Source organism: Strongylocentrotus purpuratus, unplaced genomic scaffold (genome assembly GCF_000002235.5).
Source record: "Strongylocentrotus purpuratus isolate Spur 01 unplaced genomic scaffold, Spur_5.0 spur5_scaffold_18, whole genome shotgun sequence".
NCBI classification, from domain to species: Eukaryota; Metazoa; Echinodermata; class Echinoidea; order Camarodonta; family Strongylocentrotidae; genus Strongylocentrotus; species Strongylocentrotus purpuratus.
In genome coordinates, this window is record NW_022145603.1 from 2,571,915 (window position 1) to 2,582,398 (window position 10,484).

At 35.4% G+C, this 10,484-nt stretch overlaps 1 protein-coding gene across 1 annotated transcript; it reads right to left on the reverse strand.

Annotated features, from left to right (window-relative positions):
* Positions 1-981: 981 nt before the first annotated feature.
* Positions 982-10,225, reverse strand: LOC105439567. The gene is made up of 5 exons (XM_030989041.1): positions 10,005-10,225; positions 8,318-8,404; positions 5,643-5,929; positions 3,792-3,851; positions 982-2,891 (listed from the first exon to the last, which is right to left on the reverse strand). The coding sequence occupies exons 1-5, from the start codon at positions 10,087-10,089 to the stop codon at positions 2,871-2,873; spliced, it is 540 nt and encodes a 179-aa protein (XP_030844901.1). The 5' UTR covers positions 10,090-10,225; the 3' UTR covers positions 982-2,870.
* Positions 10,226-10,484: the final 259 nt, after the last annotated feature.

Genomic DNA, 10,484 nt, shown 5'->3' on the forward strand with positions numbered 1-10,484 from the left:
CCAGGAAGTGACGGATTACCAATTTAATTTTACAAGACCTTTTAGAATGAAATCAAATTTGTATTATGTTCAGTTTTAATAAATGCTTTGAAAGAAAAATATTACCCCACTCAGTGAGATTAAGTATTATTACGTAGCTACCAAAGAAAGGAAAAGAACCTGTTATTTTTGAAAAATTGCCGACCAATCTTTTTATTAATCAATAATTATAAGATTCTTACAAAAATTATTTCTCTTCGAATGAAAACGGTTCTATCACCTCTCATAAGTCAAGATTAAGGCGGTTTTCTCAAAGGGCGGTTTATTGGCGGAAATATAAGACTTTTTTTTAAAATTGGTATTCAAAATTACTCTTAGGTCACAACATCGATTGCCTTGCACTCTGTATTGATTTTGAAAAAGCATTCGACACGGTCGAATGGCCCTTTATATACAGTGCGTCCCAGAAAAAACGAAACCGAGGATTATCGATGTTTTATCATAACTTAATCACAATTATGATTAATAAAATACACATATTTGTAAAGTTTAGATCATCGTCTTTCATTTGATGCAACTCATATGATGCATATTTCATGCATGAAGTATTTCGTCTATGGCTGATTGTCAACGAAACGGGGTTAAATCTTTTGTCAATTCTGCTTGTTGCTACGGCAGGGAGCCTATAAAAATGAATTCGTTTAATACCATTATGAAAATGCAAGCCTTACTTTAAACAAACAGAACTTTGTTATTCCTTGCTCATTTTTCCTGATTGAGGTGTCATATGAAAGAGCAGAAACTGTACTTTTTAGAAATGTGAATTTCTATTTGAAATTCAGATACCGTCCGCCAAATGACTTTTTGGTTCCCTCTCTTCAAATTGATTTTAATCACTCATATGAGCTGCATCTATTGAAAGAAGAGGATCTAAGTTTTACAAATATGTGTCATTTGTTAATCATAATTGTGATTAAATTATGATAAAACATCGATAATTCTCGGTTTCGTTTTTGCTGGAATGCTCTGTACAAGGCTTTACGAAAATTCGGTTCCAATGAGCAGTTTGTAAAAAAGTAAAAGAGTTGAAAAAATTAAACGTTCTTTGTTATGCAATGACTACGTTGATGGTGGTCTAAAAATGCTACATTTGTTATGCTTTAATCGAGCAATACAAATTTCATGGATCAAACGATTCTTAGATCACGAAAATAACGGGAAATTGAAGTTGTTTTTCAAACAGTCCCTTCGTTAAAATAGCGAGGAAAACTTTATATTATAGAACTTGTGCCAGAACCATCTTACCTTTAATCCAAATATTGAGTCTTTTTGGAATTATGTTTTAATTTCATCGTCATATTACATATACTACAACCCTGTTAAGTTTAAGGAAATACTATCTCAACCTCTGTGGTTTAATTCTCACATTTTAGTTGATGGAAAAACAATATATTTCAAAAAATGGTTTGATTCATCCTTGTTTAATATATATGATATTTTTACACGAGACGGACATTTTAGAACTTTTGAAGTTATTGTTCAGAAATATGGTTATGTACCTATTATGGTATATAATTCGCTTATATGTGCTATCCCAAATTAATGGAAAAGGGAAAGTAGAAGCCAATCTAGTAAACGGGTACCTGGTAGGAATTTATTCCTTGAAATGCTAGAGCGCCGTATGGCAGTCGTGCTAAAGCCGGGGTAATAATCGGGAGCGCCAGGAGGGTCAAATCTGACTGACATGAGCGCTAAACAAGAACCCATTATCATTATTATTATTATTATTATTATAGAAAAATTAATTAAGTGAACAACATGATGATAGGTTACACAATTTCCTTAAACACAAAGAACTTTCTAAATTGTGTTACTCTTCTTTTATACGCAGTTATACTATTGCTTTATTAGAAACAGATCAACAACTCAAATGGTAAAATGATCTGACGAAATATGGAGGTCTTGTTTTTTTTTTTTTTTTGAATTTTTGATTCAAAATATATGTAAATTTTGTAATCAAAATCAACAAACAATAATTCATTAATTTTTGGAATGCCTTTTTGTCTCATGATTCTGGAATGCTTTGTACAGTTGGCTAATTTCTAAAAAGATCCGACGCATTAGATTATCACGTATAGAAATTTGCTTAGGAACATTAGTAAGAGAAAACTTTTATCTGGTGAATATTATGATATTAAATGGCAAATATTTTATCTTTTCATGTAAATGTCAAAACATCGTTCCTTAACTCAAATCCTTCCTATTTTCTTGAATACAATTAGAAAAAACAGAACGCATAATATCTTTTAAACGCAACCGTTTTGAACTCCATAAAGAAAAATGGAATGGTATCTGTATAGTATAATGAAATCTTACTGAATGATATTTTATGAGATGTTCTATTTCATTCAATCATGTCTCTGTATCATTGAAGAAAAAAACGTATTTATTTTGAGGTTATCTTTTGTGACAATGTGAATTGCAAATACAAAGTTTCTTATGGGATGTTTGAATAAAACATATTGGGATTCGGTCTTTGCAGATATAAATGATGTTTAAAATAATTAGCAATTCTCTAGGTGTAAACCTTTTTTTGACTCACACGGTACTACTACCCAGTAAAGTATATGTAAAAATAAATCACCCAATACCTTAAGCATAATTCATTAATAGTAGCATAGAATTTATATAGCGCTTTTTCCCCTGGATAAAAGAACTTTACACGAGGCATGTTCGAGAACAATTTAACACGAAAACATCTTTATAAAGTTAAGTTCAAATCCAGTTTGAAAAACAAGAAATGAAAGAATGCTCTTTTTTGGACGAGGGCTGTTCGGCAACTGTGATTTCTGTCCATGAATTTAAAAGTTGTGTCAGAGCTTTTGATGGCATCAGTAGTATTGGTCGTGTACCTATACAAGCAATGTAAAATATGGAGAAAGAGAGAGAGAGGGAGAGAGAGAGAGAGAGAGACGGGGGCAGTTAATCAAAGCTTTCCATGATAGAGAAAATATATAGTCGAAGTCAATGTTGGTTTGCTGGCATTGCATTCATTATTTTCGGCATTACTGATTCAGCCAATTTGAACAACTATACTGATAGAAATTATAACTTTAAAAAAAAAAAAAATTGTGGATTTCTTGTCTAATTTCATTCAAACTTTCACCAGTCTGTTTCTCCAATTTGTCTACTTTCTTTTAGAGTCTAATAAGTTTGGTCTTCCTCTTCTTATTTATTCCGTAAGACATGTTTTATGTAATCCTTTTATTTCTTCATAGTACTTAATTAACTGTTAACCAATAGAATGCCATGTTAAAGGTAAAAACCAGTATTGGAAACGCCCCAATTTTAAAAAATGAAATGGAGGCTCCTATTACCTATCATGTGAAAGAATATGTTTTAACTAACACATGATGATAGCAAAATTGCCGGGAAACCGCCTACTAATTGAAATATTTGGTAAATTAGTTTATCTATTGTTATGTGAGAGATAAACGCACGTGTCGCGCACGTGTGCGTAGTCCCATATACATCTTTCTGTGTACAGTGCATGTAACTTTACGAAGACTGGGTCAAATTTCTTATCATTTTTATGATTCCAGAACCTTGCAGTACACACCAATACTTATATGCTAGATGATCAACCTTTTCTGATCGATTCCACAACGTTTCTTTCACAATACAATCGCATGACCATAACTGGTCTTTATCTTTAAGTTCGTGGAGGTTGATTTTATACATCCTAGCTATACACATTTTGAAAGTTATTTGTACACTTTAATTCAAAAGATAGGAAATGAATTGTGGCTTACCAATCTACTATTCCCTGATGGTGCCATGTACGGTCGAATAAACCCCTCGTTATAAGTGATCTAAAATAAGAAGAAAATGACACAACGATTAGAATAATGATAGTTATAATAATGATAATAATAGTAATACAAATAATGATAATTATAGTAATATTGATAATATTAATAATGATAATAAATGATAATATTGATACCTGTTCCTGTACCATTAACTAAGACTATAATTTATATCATCACCATGGTTACTGGATTACTGCATGTATTAATCTGCACATTGCAGTAAACTTTCCAGCTCATTTCCCTTTTCACGTGCACACCCAACAATGACGTTCATATCCTACCAGGTACCCATTTAACACCTGGGTGGAGAGGAACAATGTCAATACAATGCCTTACTTAACCGTGCCATGTGGTATATGACTCCTAGTTTGCTTCAGTTTATTCTTTTTACAGATTTTTAGAAAATTAATTTGATTTGAATGTTTCTATCATCTTGTTCTGTTCCCAATGTAGTTGTTTCTTTTGTTTCTATCATCTTGATCAGTTGGTCATCAAGTTTATCCGTTTTTTGTTGTGTGTTTTTGTTGGGGGGGGGGGGGTTGTTCAATGTGGGAATGCATCAGCCATGCACCTCAACAACCGACGGACACTTCACTAAAAAAAAATGAAATGAAATGGTATTGGAATTAAACATGTTGTGTATGAATTGTCATTTATATTTTTTTCAATAAAATCAGATTACTTGTGTTGAAGAAAATGGTGAACAGATGAACATTTTCAGTGCATTATTGACGCAATAATACGATGGCAAAGACTTCCGAGATAATCAACCCAAGAGCAATTCAACACCGTACTGTATTGCCCGTAGAAATACTTTTGGGAATATGTACTATGTCATGGTCATGTTCGTACATTTTAACCCGTTGCCTACTGATACCGAGTGACCCCAGTATAAAGCCTATGACACTGATACCGAGTGACCCCTGTATAAAGCCTATGGCACTGATACCAAGTGACCCCTGTATACAGCTTATGGCACTGATTCCGAGTGACCCCTGTATACAGCCTATGGCACTGATACCGAGTGACCCCTGTATAAAGCCTATGGCACTGATACCGAGTGACCCCTGTATACAGCCTATGGCACTGATACCGAGTGACCCCTGTATAAAGCCTATGGCACTGATACCGAGTGACCCCTGTATAAAGCCTATGGCACTGATACCGAGTGACCCCTGTATACAGCCTATGGCACTGATACCGAGTGACCCCTGTATACAGCCTATGGCACTGATACCGAGTGACCCCTGTATAAAGCCTACGGCACTGATACCGAGTGACCCCTGTATAAAGCCTATGGCACTGATACCGAGTGACCCCTGTATACAGCCTATGGCACTGATACCGAGTGACCCCTGTATACAGCCTATGGCACTGATACCGAGTGACCCCTGTATAAAGCCTACGGCACTGATACCGAGTGACCCCTGTATAAAGCCTATGGCACTGATACCGAGTGACCCCTGTATACAGCCTATGGCACTGATACCGAGTGACCCCTGTATAAAGCCTATGGCACTGATACCGAGTGACCCCTGTATAAAGCCTATGGCACTGATACCGAGTGACCCCTGTATACAGCCTATGGCACTGATACAGAGTGACCCCTGTATAAAGCCTATGGCAATGAAGGAATTCAGTGGTCAACGGGTTAATAGATTATGGACAAGATCACTGAAATTTCCTTGAGTTGATTGATGTGTCAAGCTGTTCAGTTATCAACATCAAAGTTTGTTCGAAAATTATGAATAGAATTAGGTTTATTCACAGAGATTCAAATGGTTTACTCACCCCTGAGGTGGATGCACCACGGGAGTAGCCAGGCTTACGCATGTTGCCAAGCTCCATGTCGGACGGGTAGTCGGCCAACTGAAAAACCTCTCCGCGATAGCCAGTTCGTTCTCTCTCTCTGTTTGGGCCGAGTCGACTGATTGACCTCCCTAATTTCCTGTCATAAGACATCATCTGATGCACTCTGAAGAACGACATCACGAAGAGGAAGAATATGAGGTAGACGATTACCGCACCTCCGACGGCAATGCCTGCTACGGCTCCGTCACTGAGGCCTGTTGACTCAACTGTGTAATGTGTACAAATAATATCAAACCGGTTAAACTATAAAAGAAAACTCTGCATTATGCTAAGTGATTTATAAAGTTTGCTGAAGTCTGAAGTGTTACAGTTGTGATACAAAACCGCCATCTGCATTATGTGAAGTGATTTGCTGAAGAATAAGAAAAAACCCAAACCATAATGCAAGTGGTTACAAAAGATTTGCATAACAGTTATATGAATGTAATAAGGCCCATAATTTGCTTAGTTTTGGGGTAATCTAGAAAGATTTATCAAAAGAATGATAAAGTTGCATCATGATAACAAATTTGTTAAAGGCACGAATGCTTCTATTTAGTACAGAAAGAAATTAGGAGCGTACGGAGTTGAAAGGGCGCTATACAACTTTGTTCTGGCTCCCAGGTTCATAAAGGGTATTCTCCCACACACACATACACACACCAAGAGACGTACGCAGGGGGGGGGGGGTTAACCCCCTTAATTTTCTAAAGGTTTTTAAAAAATATATATATGGTCAAGGAGGAACAAAAAAGAGCGTTCCCCCCCCCCCCCCAGGCCAATGAACGAAATATCTGACGACGTAATTTTCCAATTTCCGGGCCCCCCACCCCCCCCCCCAAAAAAAAAAAAGTGCTCTAACCCCCCCCCCCCCCCCGATTGAAATTATAATGATCGTGTCTCTGATTTAAATGAAAAACAATCCACTCTACACCATTTAATTTACTCCAAGTTCATGTTTGAAAGGAAAATAGTATCTGACAACAAAAAGGTTAATGCATGGAGATTAATAATGGATGGACTAATATAAGGCACATGGCAAAGATTCAAACAGAAAAATACAAAATTACAACATGGTTTTGTAACAAACCTTCCAATCTACAGGTAATTAATTCATCCTTCCTTTAGTAAAGATTCCTAAGGTGAAACGTAAAATTCAAACCTTAAACTATCATGCATTGATAGATTTTCAATTTTATGAACTATATCAACTCTCTATTTCCTTTTTGTTGTTGATTTTAAACAAAACAAATTGCTTTCCTTTTTCTCCGGAGTTGATTTTGTTCTGTAGATGAATTACAATCTGATTGAAACAGAACATGATTTAACTAAATACAAATTTGGTATTAAATGAATAGATAAATTTGATGAAGATTTAAAGTAGAGAGTCCTCTGCTCTGCAAGGCTGAGTTCACTCCAAAACTAATTTGCTTTTAATATATTCAGAAAAACAAATGAAACAGCGCCCTAAAAATTGGATAAAATCGGAAAACTAATAAGGAAGTTATGATTGTGTTGAAGTACGAAAAACTATGGAACTTAAAAAATTACTACACAAATTGCCAATTTGGTTATCAGTTTGTGATGTCATTGCCTCACTATTTACTTATGGCTTCATATATTTTTATCCCATTAATTTCCCTTTTTATCCTCCAAAACTTGATTTTTTTTCCCCCATGCCTTTGCCCTGGTTATATGATTTGTATCATAATGCGTGCACTACATTTCACAAATCTTTCATGAACTTTAAAGAATTGATACTATTTTCTGAATATTGTACATTCATTATAATTTATTTTTATGTTAATAGCTTATCAAAATTCACATCTTTCATGATTTAACTTTAAAAATGACTCTTCATTATGAAATCCACACAAGAGCATATTACTATCAACATAACTTTGATGCTGGTGTGAGAAAATAAGATTTCTAGGGCGGAAATTGGAAATTTATATTATCAATATAAAGAAAACAACTAGTGGATAGTGAGGCAGGGACGTCACAGACTCATGAGTGAGTTGCCAATTTTTCTTGTGATTTTCAAAGTGTTTCGTGTCATTAAAACTTTCTTATGAGTTATCCGATTTTGCTCAAACTTGTTTTTAGATTGGTTTGTCTGATTTTCTGCTTCTAGTGAACGTAGGTTGTTTATGGAGTGGACTTAACAAAGTATTTTCTATTTAGCAAAGCAATATCACATACCAACTCACTATAAAGTGTTAAGGCACATATTTATCGTTTGGACTGTGATGTAGACAGTTTACTCGTTTACTCAGTTTACTGAGCAGAAACGAATCCACCAACTCCTAATTGTAGATTAATGGTTAGCCTTCTGTTATTTATTAATCTTTAATTGTTGACACCCACACACACGCACACTTCCCCTCCCCTTCCGCAATCCCGATTCACATATCATACCCAATGGCATACACCCTGCAATATTAAGTCATTGGTAGGTGATTGGCTAGTTTGGTAGTAATGTCGACCGAGCCACATTTGTATGGCAGTGTTACAGCGAGCGAACTACCGGAGCAATATGAATTAACGTGAAAATGAATAATCATCTAAAACACTAAAACAAGAACAACAACAACAAAGACAAAATCAATGTTTACCAGCAGCGGTTTGAGATGTGACTGGATCCGAAGTTACAGGTATCGCTGTCGTTGGTACGTTCATAGTAGTAGGAATCGGAGTTGATTCTGTTGAAAACAATGATTACAAGTAACGATCAATAACAAGGAACACAAATATAAATAAAGGAGGAGAGATACAATAAAACAGCGTAATGTATATACGGTTGAATGAATTACTCATGATCAACAAACAATAAATTACGATAGACAGAAGAAGCAACAACGGTCATTGGCTCTCATCGTTGTTCTTAAAAGCTCATTCACATAGGATGAGGTTACCGAACAAAATGTTCCAAATATTATATATTTTTAAAAACATGAGGATTGCCGCTCTTAAAAAAAAATGAAACTTAAATAATTATTTAAAGGATACGTGAGCGATACGGTACCCATACGGTACCAATACGGTATGATACAAAAGAATATTAGCATAACCATTCTATACTATTGTCCTATGAGCTTCCTACACTTAACGTTCCGAGAAAGAGGATCAGTTGTGCACATAGTTCTTTAAAGGTAATACAAAGTTTTTGTAAGGGGTCATGAATTAGCTTCAAATGAACATTTTGGAAGCATGTGCGATTTTAAAATACTCAATGATCGTTGTCGCTGTTAAAATCGAGCCTAAAGTGATGAAATTGTAAATAATAAACTCTTTATGTTGTATAGCTCCCCCTCAAGACTGATATTACTTTAGCTTTAAAAAATATTTTTTGACTACAACCGACCAATTTGCTATTCCGTTTGGAAATTATTTATCAGAACTGCATATTCTGAGATTTTCATGGTCTCATCTACCATGTAATGGCCTCAGGCGCTATTTGAAGTATTTGAAATTTACCGGGAGCACCGGTAGATTTTGATTATTCAATTTTCTCAAAAGTAGAAGTGTTTTAGAGGCTAAATTTGCAAATGTTCATAAAAAATCCACAGGGGCATCCCAATATATCAACATTTTAACGAATTACTATCCATCCAATTTTCAAAATTTCTCACAACTTTGCATTACCTTTAAAATGTTATTCTACTCTCAGCCTTCACTAATCCATAAATTAACTAGTCATGTTTTGTCTCAGGTATTCGCATCGATACTGAATAATCTCATAACTTACAAACAATATCATGATTGTCTCTTACTGGAATATCATCTACACATACATGTACATAAACTTCACATTCGCTCTAATTAACAAACAATAACTCAATAAATGTATTCATTTGTTTTGGCTTAAAAAGTATTTCACAATGAATGTATCAAAGGGAATGTGACATGCTGATATGAAAAGAAACCAATAAACCATATCCAACTTGAAGCTGTCCAATACCAAGAACACAAATGAATACATGAAATGGTTGGATCTGGGAGAAACAGATATGTAAGTGGTAAAAAGGAATGGATTGAGATGGATGGGTCTTGAGTTGAGGAAAGAGGATGATGAGCCTGTGAAAAGAGCGTGGGATCTGGAAGTGGATGGCACAAGAGGCAAAGGAAGAGTGAAGATTTCTTAGAAAGAAATGGTGAAGAAAGAAAGCAGTAAAGTTGGTTCAAATGCGGAGGGTACTCGAGACAAGAAGAAAAGGAGAGAAGGAGTGTCATCATGACCCCGAAAGTAAATAACCCCTTGTAAAAGGACAATTGAAAGAAAGGTTTTGGATGTTTACACACCGGAGGTAGTACATTCTAGTCCTTCAATGTTGGAGTTGTCTGTCCTGAACACCCATCTTCCAGATACACAGATATTCGATGTCATTTCGATATTGACGACGGCATCTGTTTGAGATCCAGGGACACTATAAAAGTTCACTCCGTCACCAGCGTTGAATCCAACCTAAGAGTCAAGCATGTGAACTTTGAAGCAATACTTCCGAACAAATGGAACTTGATACGGGTTCGATTCATGTTATAGTCCGCCTCATTTCATGTCATATTGCCCTGTTCTGTACCCCCCCCCCCTCCCCAACAACAACAAAAACAAAGAAAGAGTGAAAATCGTCAGATTTGTTTGACCTATAGTTGATGAGAAACTAAATTGACATACTTCTGACTTTAAGCTACTGTAAAGCTATTTTTCTTTGTTTGGTTGGAAATAGCCCAAACGGAATCAGCATTTGTTTTTGTATTACTGATTGAGATCTGCATTACCTT

Bases quoted from the DNA above. Each gene is read 5' to 3' on its own strand.
- LOC105439567 (XM_030989041.1), bottom strand. From the start codon at position 10,089: ATGACATCGAATATCTGTGTATCTGGAAGATGGGTGTTCAGGACAGAC. The intron at 5,930-8,317 runs GTAAACATTGAT...CACATTACACAG, and splicing joins CACATCTCAAACCGCTGCTG to TTGAGTCAACAGGCCTCAGT. The intron at 2,892-3,791 runs GTAAGCCACAAT...TTGCTTGTATAG, and splicing joins CATCAGGGAATAGTAGATTG to GTACACGACCAATACTACTG.